The 15,645-nt window shown below is 39.6% G+C and overlaps 1 protein-coding gene across 1 annotated transcript in view; it reads left to right on the top strand.

The window, feature by feature from the left end:
- The window catches only part of LOC110208092 (solute carrier family 15 member 2-like), a 44,325-nt gene extending 29,862 nt beyond the window's left edge, over nt 1–14,463 (top strand). The window contains exons 10-22 of the mRNA XM_020985911.2: nt 257–346; nt 464–508; nt 1,494–1,526; nt 3,064–3,152; nt 3,840–3,921; nt 5,161–5,295; nt 5,981–6,145; nt 7,383–7,429; nt 8,023–8,133; nt 8,863–8,959; nt 10,106–10,252; nt 11,751–11,855; nt 13,698–14,463. Coding sequence (XP_020841570.1) covers nt 257–346; nt 464–508; nt 1,494–1,526; nt 3,064–3,152; nt 3,840–3,921; nt 5,161–5,295; nt 5,981–6,145; nt 7,383–7,429; nt 8,023–8,133; nt 8,863–8,959; nt 10,106–10,252; nt 11,751–11,855; nt 13,698–13,874 — 1,323 coding nt within the window. The 3' untranslated portion in view covers nt 13,875–14,463. The remainder of the gene's footprint in view (nt 1–256; nt 347–463; nt 509–1,493; nt 1,527–3,063; nt 3,153–3,839; nt 3,922–5,160; nt 5,296–5,980; nt 6,146–7,382; nt 7,430–8,022; nt 8,134–8,862; nt 8,960–10,105; nt 10,253–11,750; nt 11,856–13,697) is intronic.
- Nucleotides 14,464–15,645: the final 1,182 nt, after the last annotated feature.

Raw genomic sequence — 15,645 nt, 5'->3', positions numbered from 1 at the left:
GCAAGCTCTGTTTTGGAGGAGATTTGGGAGCTGTGTGACTTGGGAGAGATTCCATAACCTCATTCATTCACCTGTTCACTAGAGTCTCATTGTCTTCCTGATCTCTAATCTAAATCCATCCTGCTGGTTTAGGCCTTTTCCCTCAGTCAACTCTGACCCAAGCTGTTCTCTTACTGCTTTCTGGCCCCTTTGTTCAGTGTTGGTAGATTTTTTTTTGCAAGCTCAGGAGGTTCCAGCTTTTCCCTTCTTCCTACAGAAACAGCTCATCTTAGAAGTGAAGGCACTGACCCGTGTGTTGTTCCTTTATATTCCACTGCCAATGTTCTGGGCTCTCTTGGATCAGCAGGTAAGAAAAAAGGTTCCTTAATAAGAATTCAGGGCTATACCCTTTCTAAGTTTCTTCCTTCCATTTCCTTCCACCATAGGGTATGAAATATCTCATGGAAACATCTCTGTTCTCTAGGGCTCTCGGTGGACTCTGCAGGCAACTAGGATGAATGGTAATATGGTGAGTAGAAGTGATTTTTCCATGTAAGTTATGCTTTTGATCTTTATCAAGGGAGTTGACTTCTTTGCCAAATGATAGCTTATCCATTTGCATTTATTTTTCCCATCTCTTTTTGGATCAGACCTTTGATTTCTTTGTTATGAGAGCAATTTGTCAATTTTCACTGGTAGATGCAGTTTCCTCATCTTATGAGGAAAGTTCATTTACAGGGGAAAATCAACCAATTGTTCTGAAAGTTAGTTTTATAAAGGTTAATTCTCATCTGTGAAATGGGGGGTTGGATACTATAGATGACCTATAATATCCCTTCAACCTCTGGAGCTATGGTCTTAAGTGACTTGCCCAAGGTCACACAGCCAGTATGTGTTAGGCTAGATTTGAACCCAAGTCCTCCTGACCCTAAGGTCTGCTCTCTACTACTCCACACTGCCATTTGTATAGTCTTCCTCCTATACATCATTATTTTAATGTAATTCATTCATCAGATGGACAGCTAGGTGTCTCAGTGGACAGAATACCAAGCCTGGAGTCAGGAAGATCTGAGTTCAAATCTAGGCTCAAACACATACTAGCTGTGTGACCCTGGGCAGGTCAGTTAACCTCTGTTTGCCTTAATCCACAGGAGAGAGAAATGGCAAACCATATCAGTATCCTTGCCAAGAAAACTCCATGGACAATACTGGTATGCTATTGTCCATGGAATCCCCAAGAGTTGGACCCAACTGAATAACAACAGCATTCATCAGATCCTGACTTTTGTCAGACAGACAATGCTCAATATAGAAGCATCTCTACAAATAATCTTTTCTCACAACAAACCTGTGACATAGGTGGTGTGAAGTATTGCTGTTTCCCCCCCCATTTTACAGATAAGAAATATTTGTTGATTTTCTTTTATATCCTAGGCATATACTAACCACAGGTGGTTATGATCCAACTTCTTTTTTTCAGAGGTTTACTAATGCTTTTTCTTTTCATGTTTCAGGGATTTTTTGTGTTCCAGCCTGACCAGATACAGGTGGGACCCTCCTCATAGCCATGACTTCTTGTACTCTCTTTCTTACCCCTTCCCAGTTCAGCAACTAGATGATGAGACAAGGAGGTCATAGCACTGGAGAAAATGGATTCTTTTTGACCCACTCTTCCAAACTACCCTGTACTACCAGCAAAATGAATATTCAGGCTCTGGATAAATCACAGGGTTTGGTTTATGCCGTTTCAGAGTGGACGCAATAATGTTTTGTAGACACTTTGAGTGCAGAATAGGGTCCCTACTTATATCCTTTAGCTCCACTTCTTATCAGTTGTCCTCCTATCCAGTTTCATTTTCCCTGGGGCTATGAAGTTGAGGCACCTGTGAGGAATGGGCAAATTCACAAATGGTCATTTTTATATCCACTCTACATAGGGATAGCCTGAAGAGAGCTCTTCCACCATGCAATTGGCCTTATTCAGGGAAGTTAGCCTTAGAATTAGACAAATTAAATTAGAATTTGAGAGGTGGGTGGGTAGGTGGCAAGCAGGGGATATTATCAAGAACAGCCATGAATTGGATGTGAAGGATCTGGGAGGTAGACTCTGAAGCTTTAAAGACTCCAGGCAGTGAAGAAATCACCCCTTCCTTATTATTTTTGAAGTATTCGAGATTTTCATGACACTTCCCTCAGCTGGTTCTCCTGTTATCCAAGAAACTTGACTCTCCATCTCTTTTGCTACCTCTTCATCTATGTAATGCTCTGTCCTGAACGTATCTTTTTTTCTTGATGCTCTCTCCCTTTGTGATTGTATCAGCTCCCAGGGGTTATCCTCTATATCCCCTGAATTATCCTCTATTCAGATGAATCTCCAAATCTATATACTCAGTCTCTCTCCTGAACTCCAGTCACACATCTCCAGCTGTCTCTTGGACATTTGAAGCTGGATACTTCAAACTCAGTATGGCCCAAACAGAATTCATCTTTCCCTCCAAACTCTTCCCTCTTCCCAACTTTCCTATTACTGTCTGTGGCCCCACTACCCTCCCAGTCACCCAGGCTCAGTGGCATCCTTAACTCCATATACCCAATATGTTGATAATTTCCTCCTTCCCATCCCCTTCTCTCCACTTGTTCAGGTCCTCATCACTTGAGTTATCACAAAATCCTTCTCTTTTATGTATCTGGTTAATTACGTGTTATCTTCTCTATTAGAATGTGAGCCCCTTGAAGGCAGGGACTGCTTTTTGTCTTTTTTTTTTTATAACACCAGCAAGTAGCTTAATGCCTGACACATGCTAATCACTTAACAAATGCATATGGGCTGAATAACTGACAATGTGATAGCAATGGAAAGTGCAAATCTTTAGAAATTAGTGGGAAATGGGGTGCCAGCTCTAAACTGCATGCCCCAGAGGTCAGCCAATGGATCTGGAGTAAGGGTGCCATCACAGAGTGTTCTAGGGTTTGGCTGGGAATGGACAAGAGAGGGATGACCCTCTTGCCAGTTGGGATATTTCTTTACAAGTTATTGTCTCTGTTGGGATGTTAGTAACTAGTCTTCCTTACATGACATTACAGGTGCTGAATCCCCTTCTGGTGCTTATCTTTATCCCAATGTTTGACTTGGGGATTTACCCTTTGGTCAAGATGTGTGGAATCAATTTAACGTAAGTGCTTGCTGTATATGTTTCATTGGACACAGGTTTTCTCTTTATCTAATTCTGAGATAGATGTTGTGGTTGGTAATATTTGTTTAGTGATACATTGAGATTAGTTTGCCATAGTTTCTCTGCTAATCCCTTATTTGTTCATGTCAAGACCATTTTGTAAATTGTTACAAAATGAGGATTCATTTCTATAGTTTTTATTTTTTAGTTCCACATATATTTGTGCTTTTAATCAGGCTTTATGATGATGAGACCCATTTTTTTTTGTGAGAGTAGAGAGTATAGGAGACAACTTTATCGACCAGCTTTTGTTGTATTGTGCTTTTATGAAATGATATTTGTAAAGGACTTTGCATAGTATCTGATACATAGTAGGTGCTTAACAAATACTGTTCTCTTTTTCATTCCCTAGATTGCCTCTTCTAAGGAGTTCAAAGTATTTAATGGCATAATTTGAATGGGATGGGACCCATTCCTCATTGGAAAGGAGAATCAAATAATCTGTGGGTGGGGACAGTTGTTAATCTTTTTGCCTTCAAGTTAGACTATCTCAATTCAAGTCTACAAATAGATGAATGTATCCCTTGTTTGCAGAAAACATTTCATGGCTTCCTCTCATTGTCTGATTGGTAGGGATATCTTGAAATAGTCCTTTGTTCCATGGATTTTCTTCCTTCCCTTATGCAGGTCTATTAGGAAAATGGCAACTGGTATGATCCTGGCATCCCTAGCATTTGCTATTGCAGCTACTGTTGAGATCAAGATAAATGTGAGTACAAACCTGAGATTCAAGTATATATGAGCTCTAATGCAAATTGAAAATGCCTCCCTGAATATTCTCTGCTTAGTTTGATAATCCACCATAAAAAATAACTATTTTTAAACAATATATTTTACATGCTTTTATAGTCTGTCTCTTCCAGTGCCTGCCCCACCACAAACCAAAAACGAACAAAAAAAGCCCTCATCATAAACATGCATTTGTTTATGCATATGCAAAACAAACTTCCACATTGGTCATGCCCTGAAATGTTTCTTTCTCTCTCCATTTTAAGTTCTTCATCTCCCCAGCAGAAAGTTTCATCTTTAGTCTTCTGGATTTATGGTTTGTCATTGCCATGAGTTCTTTCAAAGTTCTTATGTTCTTAACATAAAAATAGCAAATTATCCATGGTTTTATTAGCGTGGATGGGCCTTTCACTAACACAGAGGGCTTAATCATGTGCACTTTAGTGGCTGATTTTTAGGAGTTGCTATGGCCTAACTTTTATCACCTCGTGGCCAAACTTCTGGTGATAAGCGTAGTTAGGTTGTTTCTTGGATGACCAATGCATAGTCTTTCATTGCAATCATACTCAAAGGCTTTCCAGCTTAATAGGACCTGTCAGAACTTGTGCTCCCCTGTCATCATTTTGATAACCAAAGGTTGCCTCCATGACAGGAGGCATCAGAATCGTTTACTTTATACACTGTCCCAAAAAACTTTATTGGCTTAAAACTACACTAAGACTTTTGGACAAGCTTTATAATGCTTTGACAGTTTATAAACTGGCACTTATCCTCATTTTCCAAAGGAACCGAGGTTCAAAGAGGCTAGATGATTTTCCCAAGATGAGAGAGCTAGTGAATGTAACCTTAACAGAAGTGAGACTTCAACTCCGGTCTTCCAACCACTTCAGAATGCTGCTTGCCTAATTCAGATCTTCCTGAATTTTTCATTTCCAGCCATTCTGATTAAACTATAAATGTAAATGATCCCAGTGCTAGGATGATACATTAAACCAATAAATATCAGGACTAAGTTCCATGATACTTACGATTCCTTTATTTGGGGGAGGGAGTGTTTGGGTTTAAGTGACTTGCACAGGGTCACACAGCTAGTAAGTGTCAAGTGTCTGAGGCCGAATTTGAACTCGGTCCTTATGACCTCAGGGCCAGTGCTCTATCCACTGCACCACCTAGCTGCCCCTGATGCTTACGATTCTTGCATGTTGTTTATTGCTCTTAGGAACTGAGCCCACACACGCCAGGAGGCAAAGAGGTTTACCTAAGGATTCTGAATCTAGCAGATGATGAAGTGAAAGTGTCATTAAAGAATTATCATAACAACTCTGTGTTTCCAGAGCCCATTAAGCCCTTTCAGGTGAGGGGAGGAGATGGAACCAGGGTGGTTTGGGATCATACTTGCACAGTATCCCCAATTATCAGCACGGTTATTTAGAATGGCCCAGCCAAAGATCTCAAACTGTCTCCTAATCATTGACCTTCTAAGAGCAGGAGCTCTTAACCATAGGTCCATGAACTTGGATGGTGAAAAATACGTCTCTATTTCAATATAATTGGTTTCCTTTACATATTTGATGTGCTTAAAAACATTATTCTGAGAAAGAAAGGGTCCATAGGCTTCACTAGGCTGCCAAAGGGGTCCATGGTACAAAAAAGGTCAAGAACTCTTGTTCTATTCACAACTTTGACAATAAGGATTGCTATCTGCATTGCATCTTCATTCAAACCTATAATGACAGTGAAGATTTCTGAGTCTCCATGTCCTTCACCCCTTTTGGAATTATGATGCTCATGAAAGTAGCAAGAAACTATTTGATACCTCAGTTAATAGATTTAAAGCTAAAAGAGACCTTAGAGATCATCTGGTGATCTCTGGATTCTGCTTCCAACCTCCTCATGTACAAATAAGGAAAATGAGACCCCGAGAAGTTATGTGATTTGACCAAGGCTGTGCAGCTACTAAACAGAACTGGGATTCAAACCTATGTGTCCAACTTTACAATAAAGACTCTTTACCCTGAACACATTATGTCTTTCTGCAGAAGACAACAGACCATTCTAAAATGCTCTTGACTACAGAGAGCCAGAGTTTTCACTTCCAGCTACAGTATCACAACAGGTCTGTTACCAGTGAGCACATGCTGGAAGAGAAGAACAGATACAGTTTGGTCATTCGTGGAGATCAAAGTGGAGTTTCCAGCATCCTGGTGAGTGTGGTGAGGTTGACTGGCATATGTAGTGAGGTGATGGGCTCATTAACTGGGCAGAATAGTCTTTGTGATTCTTCTCTCCTAGTATAAATTATTGATGGCTAAGTCTAAAGGATTAAAAAGATTTTTTTTTAGGAGCAGCTAGGTGGCACAGTGGATAGAGCACCGGCCCTGGAGTCAGGATGACCTGAGTTCAAATGTGGCCTCAGACCAAACACTTAACACTTACTAGCTGTGTGACCCTGGGCAAGTCACTTAACCCCAATTGCCTCGCAAAAAAAAAATTTTTTTTTACTCTGAATTTAATGAACAACCCTCCCCCCCCAAAAAAAAGGAGAGGAAAAAAAATTCCACATATTTTCATGATACAAAGTAGAACAGACAGAAGGATTGTATGTGAAACCACAAGTCTCTATTACATACAGCTCGCTTTTCTTAAAAAGAATATAATACATTCAACGTGTTTTTTTCAAAGCTGACCTGCTTATCTGTGTTTACTTCTGAACTTCCATTCTAATCTGTCCTCAAATAAAAAAAAATCCAGTATTCTGGATATTTGCCATGTCCAAAAATGTATGTTTCATTAATTACATTGAGCTTATCACTCTATCAGGAAGTGGGTGTCATGCTTCATCTGTTGCATTCATATACCATAATTTATTTAGCCATCCCCCAATTTCTAGTTCTTGATGCAACAAAAAGTACTGCTATGGGTTGGAGCCAAGATGGCAGAGTAAAGGCAGGGACTTGCCTGAGTTCTCCCCCAAACTACTCCAAATATATTTAAATAATGACTCTATGACTCTAGAATTTGTTTTGAGCAGCAGAAGCCACAAAAAAGACAGAATGATAAAGTACTTCTATGGATACTTTTGTACATTGGGATCTTTTATTCTGATGTCTTTGTGGTTAGGTCTAGTAGTACTATCCTGGATCAAAGCCACAGATTAATTTGGGGATATAGCATTTCAGAATGGCTGGACTTTCCTATTTTTCCTAGACTCTCTCTATTTTTCTGCAGCCCTTTCAACAGTTGTCATTTTCCTTTTTATTTTTTATCTTTGCTAATATAATAAGTATGATGTGACCAAATAGTTTTGATTTTCAATCCAAATGTTCGTTATTTGGAGCATTTTTTCATATGCCTTTTGATCATTTGGGTTTCTTCCTTTGAGAATTGCTACTTATATCCTTTGACAATTTTCTAACTCATTTTGATTTCCCTGTGTTGTAGGTGAAGGGCATGGCAACTTCAACAGCCAATGGGATGGCAGCTGTGAGGTACAAATCACTGGGAATGCCTGGGGTCCTCTTTCCCTGCTGGATCATGGTCTAGGTCTGATCTGTGTGCTGTGGGTGGAGACACCTCTGCTTGTGCTGATTAGAGATTCACTTCTGGATTTCCTAGAGCAATAGGATCAACAAATATTTCCCCTGAGAGTGAAAGCACAGCAGAGAGGCAGGTTGGCTTTGATGGGGTTAGGGCAAGGACCAATCCCTTCACATAGTCCTGGGCCCTGTTGCCTAAATACCTCCTGCTTATATTTATCGTTTTCCTCTTGCTCTGTGCTCCAAAGACAGAAAGAGAGTAGGTCAGAAATTCTTGACCTTTTTTGGTATCATGAACCCATCTGTCAGTCTGAAGCCTATTTGCACTTTCTCAGAAGCATGTTTTTGAAGTCATAATATAAAATACATAGGATTATAAAGAAAACCAATTCTATGGAAAATACAGTTATCAAAACACTTGAAAAAAAACAAACGAACCACAAAATAACAAGGTCATGGATCCCAGGTTAAGAACTCCTGCATTAGGAAAGTTTTTTCAGGGCTTTGTCTGATTCTGTCCTAACAGCCTTTATCCTGACTCACAGGTTTATTAACACCTTGGATAAAGATGTTAACCTCACCTTAAGCAGAGATGTTTCCCTCAGTGTTGGTGAAGACTATGGCATCTCTGACTACAAAACCTTGGAAAGGGGAAAGTAAGAGCCTTATCCTCATGGGAATTACTTCAACAAGATCAAATATTTGTAGTGTGTATCCAGAGTAATCAGATATAGAAAGGGACATGGATCAGGCCTTTGAGTTTTCAGATCATGTTCTTCCCATCTATATTCAAGTTAAATTCATTTTTCCCTCCTACATACCTATAGTCCTGCAAAGACATGGGGAGATAGGAGTTACTCCAGAAACCAGAGGCGAATTGTGAGCAGTAAATTATGAGCGAAGCAAAGCTTGTATTTAGTGACCTATTCCCTGTGGGTAATCCTGCACATCTTGATGGCTTATCAACCAAGGCTTGCCCTCCCTAGGCCCAGCAAATTTCTGCTGCTCCTCAGCTACTTAGGAGCCCTACTGAGGTGCCTCATGGAGATCTACTGTCCATTAAACAGCTACCAGGCTGTTTACCCCTCAGATTTGTTTAACTTAGAAAACCTTGTACCTTGTCATGAAAACTCTACATCAAGGTGTGGAAGTGTAGTCATTATTTCCACATTTCAAAAAATTGCACTTAAATCACTTATTGTTTTTGTTTTATTACATTATTATTTAAATCACATTGAGAGAGAAGTCACTTATTTTCATTTTTATTGCATTATTATTTAAATCACACAGAGAGAGAGAGAGAGAGAAGGAGGGAGAGAGATGTCTAATTTTTTGAGGCATAGTGTAGCTTTGGATTTGAGATCCTTCTTTTGTTGTTTCTCCAGGTACCATCACGTGCAGTGTAGAACAGAAGATAAGGACTTCTCCTTGGACCTGGGACTACTTGACTTTGGTGCAGCATATGTAATTGCTATTACTAATGTAAGTAGCTCTCCCCCTTCTCATTTATGTCTGCCTTACCTTCACTTTCCCTCACCCAAGGAGGCTGCTTGGAAGTGGAGAATAGACTCTGTAAGCAAGTCAAGAAAGATAAGATGTTACAGTCATCATTTCTGCAAGAAGCCCATTGTACTCATCCATTGGGTAAGACATCCATTGCCCAGACTAGCCCTTGAAGGCCCACTGAGGTCTCTGTATGTTGTGTACCTACTTCTAGGACTGAGAATGTAAAGAATGATGGTATTTTATGGTTTTTAAGTGGAGTGAGGGTTGGAAATCAGAATTCACCTTGAGTCTTCACGCTCAAGTAAGACAATCTGCCCTTGTCTCAACATGGCCCCTAGAAACTATCACTATCTGGGATCTGCTTGGGTAAATTGTTGCTTCCTAAATGTGACTTGAACAGAAGGACTCAGGTCATTTGGCTCCTTGAAACCCCTGTCCAGTTAAGTATAAGAAATGAAGTAGCTGTCTAATAATTGCAAAAGGGTGGATTAATTTTGGTCCATTCAAAGCTCTTGTCATGGAGAGCTGGGCAAATTGTGTATATGTGAGGGAAGGTGTGTCCTTGATTTTTAATATAGATTTTAGTCTGATTTAATTTTGTTGATGATGGCCCTGAAAGTAATAGATTGAAAATAATGAAAAGCAAAAGAAGACTGTTAATATGATTGGTTGGAAAGATAACAACATGGGACAGCTAGGTGGCACAGTGGGATAGGATACCACTTCTGGAGTCAGGAGGACTTGAGTTCAAATCCAGCCTCAGACACTTACTAGCTGCGTGATCCTGGGCAAGTCATTTAATGCCAATTGCCTTGCCATGAAAGAAAAGGAAAAGAAAGATAGATGTCAGAAGTATGGGTTTTCTTTCTTTCTTTTTCTTTCTTTCTTTTTCTTTCTTTCTTTCTTTCTTTCTTTCTTTCTTTCTTTCTTTAAGTAATTGGGGTTAAGTGACTTGCCCAGGGTCACACAGCTAGTAAGTGTCAAGTGTTTGGTCTAAGGCCACATTTGAACTCAGGTCTTCCTGACTTCAGGGCCGGTGCTCTATCCCCTGTGCCACCTAGCTGCCCCAGAAGTGTTTTGATAGTACTACTGACTGGTGTGTCTCCCTCCTCTCCTGCTTAGAGTTCTGATCAGGGTCTCCAGGCATGGAAAACTGAAGATATTTCACCCAATCAAATGTCCATTGCATGGCAGTTACCACAGTACATAATGATTACTGCAGCCGAGGTTATGTTTTCTGTCACTGGGCTTGAGTTCTCTTATGCTCAGGTAAGGTATTTTTTTTATATTTTATTTTTAAGTTGAATTTAATAAACACCAAATAACATAGGCATTTTCATATGCATAGTAAAAAAAAAAGAATGAGGAGATTGTACGTGAAACTGCAGATCTTTAGTTTATAATAAGTCAGCTTCCCTGGCTTTCTTCAAGTCCCAGCTAAAATTTCACCTATTACAGGAAGCCTTTCCCAATCCTTCTTCATTCTAGCCTTCCCCTTGTTGATTATTTCCTTTTTAATCATATTTATTGTTTGTCTAGCCATTTTCATGTTGTTGCCCACAACAGATTGAGAGTTCCTCGAGGGTAGGGACTACCCTTTGCCTTTCTTTGTATCCCCAGGGCTTAGCACAGTGCTGGGCAGGCATTTAATAAATATTTATTGACTGACTGACAAGCTTTCAAAGCTGTCTCAGGTGAGGATTTACAGAGTTAGGGGTAGCATGATTCTTGTTGTTCAGTTGTGTCTGAGTCTTCCTCTGACCCCTTGGACCATAGCACACCAGGCCCTTCTATTCTCCACTATCTCTTTAAGTCTGTCCACGTTCATGTACACTGTTTCCATGGCACTATCCATCCATCTCATCCTCTGCCATCCCCTTTTCCTTTTGCCTTCCATCTTTCTTAACATCATGGTCTTTTCTAATGAATCCTGTCTTCTCATTATGTGGCCAAAGGATTTAAGCTTCAGCTTCAGTATTTGACTTTCCAGTGAATAGCATGAATTAATTCTTCATGTATTGACTAGTTTTATTTCCTTGCTGTCCACGAGACTCTCAAGTCTCCTCCAGCACCACAATTCAAAAGTGTCAATTCTGTGGTACCCAGCTTTCCTTACAATCCTACTCTCACAGACATACATTACTATTGGGAAAACCATAGCTTTGACTATATGGACCTTTGTCAGTAAGGTGATATCTCTGCTTTTTAGTATGCTATCCAGATTTGCTATAGATTTCCTTTCAAGGAGCAAGCATCTTTTAATTTCATGGTTGCCATCACCATTTGCAGTAATCTTTGAGCATAATTCAGGGAATTGTTAATTTGAATTCTTGAGTTTCCCTAACAAAAGTGTAGGACACAGGCCAAGGCCCTCCTTCACCCTAGGCCTTAGGCTCCTAACCTATGACATTGGCAGAATGGCAGCTTGGCTCCAAGGGATTCTTTATAACCATAGAACCAAGCAACTCATGTACTCATGAGAAGTCATAGTACTCAAGCCGGCCTGATAGCTAAGCTTAGTGGGTACTGTTTTATTTTAAAGGTTTATATCCCAGTAGAATATAAAGCTGTTTGGAGGCAAGGATTATTTGATTTTTGTCTTTATGTATCCAGAACTTAACATGGGCTCTTATACATAGTAGACATTTAATAAATCCTTATTGAATGAAAAGGTTCTTGGAAAGTGGAGTAGGGATGGGAAGCCTCCTGGGGTGAATGAAAAGACTTAGAGAAGCCCTGTTTACAAGCTTCTTTGTGTCCTCTTTAGGCCCCCCTCAGCATGAAGTCGGTGCTACAAGCAGCCTGGCTCCTGACAGTGGCCATAGGGAATATCATCGTACTTATTGTGGCACAGACAAGTGCTTTGGTACAGGTATGGGTCCTACGATGACAGCAGGTCACATACATTCCCCTAGGCACCCTCTATGATACTATATTGCAAAGCAATTTGGCTGCATGCCTGCTGCTTAGAAAGTGGACAACTAGGGCTATGGCTGTCACTTGAAGTGAACAATGACTCCCATGGGTAGTTAGAAAACATGATGAAATTGGGCCAAGAGACAACTAAGAAAGAACTATCTTTTTAAAAATAATGTAAGCTGATGGTCACAGAATGCCTCAGAATTGCCATAAGTATTCAACCAACGAGGACAGGAAAGGGGTAGGAGGTAGGGGCAAGGAAGCTATCTGGAAGTTAGGTAGAGATGAGAATCCATTCATACTTCTCTGGAGTCCTACTCTGAGATCTCGTCATGGTATGGAGGGAATTCTGAGTTCTCAAAGGTTATGCCAACAGTATAAACTCTTGTCAGATCCTACTGATTTGAAAAGGCTTTGAAAACAAGCCCAGAAATGGCTTCCAAGTCTGCTGTCCAAGCACGAAGTTCAGAGATGCTTATTATCACCAGTAGTTGGTTATCAGGTGGTGAATTTTTGTGGCCTTAGCAACTTATTTAAACTATCTACTGAAGTGTTGAAAGGCTTCAGTGGGAACTCCTTTCATTCATGTGAATCACAATGGTGAAGAGAATACCCAGAAAGAAGAAATCACTGATCTTTGAGGCATTGAATTATGGCCATTTGAAGATGTTTGGATCAGTACAGAATTAAAAGGAGAGTTTAAAAGAAAGAACTTTTCAATGTATCTTCAGGGAATCATGGTGTGGCAGAAAGAATTTGGATTGAGGGGTGTGGAAGGGAGAGAGGGCCCAGGAGAGGGAACCTACGGAGAACAACATTTCCTTTGCTTCTCCCATGGACATCTAGTCACAGCTCTGATCCTTTGAGATCCTTGAGTGAGTTATAGTTATTAATTCAGTGAGGTCAGAGCCTTCAGAGATCACCTCTTACTAATAAAAAGTAATGGCAAGAGTATAAATTTTCTTACAGTACTTTCCCTCACTGATGTCCTATTCTGATATTTCAGCATAGCATATCTTGGAGTGATGAAGACTATGCTTAGCAAAGCATAAACTCCGGTTTATTTTACCAAACTATGAGGTTTTTGAATAAAGAACTGATGGCAGACTATATGTCAGTCATCCAAAGACCAGCCTAGGGACTCATCACCAGGTTGGCTACAGGGTGATGAATTTTTCTTCAACAACAACTCTAAAAGACTCTAATAAGTCATAAAAAGTTGTGATCTACATTGATATCACACTAACAATCCCAGATCCTTAATGTATTGAACCATATAGTAGTTTACAATTTACAAAGCACTTTCCTTATTGTAATTCAGTGAGGCAGCTAATGTAAGTATTATGCATGAGGAAACAGACTTAGGTAAAGTGATTTGTCCAAAGTCACTGAGCTAGGAATTAACTCCAGGTGTTCTGACCTCAAGATACCCAGAGAAGGCAGATTTCAAATCCTTCCACAATTCCAGTACCATATATCATACAATGAAACAAAGTACCTTCTAATACCTAGCTAGCTACCCCTATACTCTAGTACCAGCCTGGTTAGCTTGCCTTAATCCTCAGAAAAGCTAGACTTACTGTTTGCCCATTTTAATAATCATTCCCTCCATCTTTGTATTAATTGATTAGCCTCACAGACCTGAGTTCTCTGGAATGCCTCCCCAAGAAATCTCTGTTCTGAGTGACTTTGTATATGGCAATATGGCCCCATACACCCACTTTCCCAGCGAGCCTTGACATGTTTCCTAAGTCTTTTTTAAATTTCTTTTTTCTTTCTATCTTTCTCTTCACAGTGGGCTGAATTTATCTTGTTTTCCTGTCTCCTGCTTATTGTTTGTCTCATCTTTTCCATCATGGGCTACTTCTACATCCCTATTAAACCAGAAGATGCTTATAATCTGGAGGACACAATGCCTTCCCATATCAAGGAGAACGCGAGAAACCTGGTGACCAAGAAGACAAAACTCTGACTGCTCCCTTAGCTCTATTCCAAGCCCTTTTTTTTAACCTGCCCTAATCAGTCTAACTCATCCCTGGTCCTGGCCCAGCCTACACCTGGCACTGAGTATCCTTCTTCCTACTGGGCTAGGCCAAAGAAGTAGCACCAATTTCATCAGAGACCTTCACCTGCAGCTGTCTTTCATCCTCTCTCTCTGGGGTCACCAACCCTGGAATAGGGACCCATTGCACACTTGAGCAAGAAATCCAACCACTCCATACCTCAGTCCCATCACCAATTCATGGGGAATCATACATTGTTTTGGAGAAGCTGGGACAGATGGTTACTCCTCCTGTGTCTAAAAGAATGTGAAGAACATAATTTAGCATATGTTACTGTGTAACTGTGACATTCTTCTCTGTGTGAATGCATACTGTCAGGGAGAAGGGAGATATGCACCTGTATTTGTCATTTGGAACATTGCCAAATGTACTTGGTCCTCTTGTCTGGGCTCTGGTCATTTAACTTTATGTCTAGGAACTGGACTTTTGTCAGTGCAACAGGATTGCTTGAGCCTAAGTAAACTGATTTAAACTAATCAAACTATAGGAGATGATTAATTTTATGCCATTATTATTATTATTATTATTATTCATGAAGTCTACTAAGGATATTACTACTAATAATAGCTTGTATTTTCATAGCGCTTTCCAGTTTATAACAACTCTATGTGGTAGGTAAATTAACAAGTCAGAATGTTGGTTTATTAACTTCTAATGGGGGGAAAGAGCTTGAAAGAGACTAGGCTGTTTTTATCCCAAGAGAGCCAAAGGGGACATAAAAAGAGGAGACACCTCTTTTCCAAGTATTGATATATATATAATGGAAATCATGTTAAAATGAAAGGTATGCTTGGTATTCTTGGAGCCAGAGAAAGGGAAGTGGAGGGTCTTTAAGGGCATGCTGTATGACAATTATGGGAAAATGATTAACTATCCTTTTTCCACTACACTGAACCATAATGCTTAAGTTTCTCCTCTCTGCTCCTGTCCCAGACCATGCAATGCATTTGCTAATTGTCACCCTCGATTTTCAATATTCAATACTTCTGTGCTAGCCTTTTCTCTGGATTATACCATCCCTTTCCCACTTAACCCTCATTCAAAATAGCTTTATATTTCTGAAAACCTGTTTTATACAGATTCCTCTAGCAATCCAATTCCACAAATATTTGTTAAGCATATACTGTTTGTAGGGCATGCAATGGGGAGATTTTATATATATATATATAGATATGTATATGTATATATATATATATATGTATATATATATATATATATTATATATATATATATATATATGTATATGTGTATATATATATATATATATGACAAATACCATAGTTCCTGATTTCAAGTACTTTACAATACAATAGGAAGATAAAGTATATAAAATAATTTATACAAGTTAGGATGTTCATCAGTGAGATTAAATTTGAAAAATGAATTCCAGGAGAGAGGGATCACTCCTAGCTGGAGGAATTAGAAATGGCTTCTTGGAAGAACTTGAGCTGGGAATTTTTTCGCTGTAGAGGTGATGACACATGCAATGCATGGGTTGTGTGAGTCATGTGATTGCCAACATAATAGAGTACACTCCTACTACATACTTCTACTTTTAAAAAAAAGCCTTTAGAAAAGGAAATTGTGCCAAATCAGAATAATTAAAACAATATACAAGGTAAAAGTCTCATGAAATAGCATTAGATAATTTAAGTAATCAGAGCTCCTACTCAACTGTCC

Source organism: Phascolarctos cinereus, unplaced genomic scaffold, assembly GCF_003287225.1.
Source record: "Phascolarctos cinereus isolate Bilbo 61053 unplaced genomic scaffold, phaCin_HiC Scaffold_726;HRSCAF=1367, whole genome shotgun sequence".
NCBI classification, from domain to species: Eukaryota; Metazoa; Chordata; class Mammalia; order Diprotodontia; family Phascolarctidae; genus Phascolarctos; species Phascolarctos cinereus.
The sequence above is the reverse complement of the archived record's forward strand: the minus strand, read 5'-3'. Positions and strand labels throughout refer to the sequence as shown.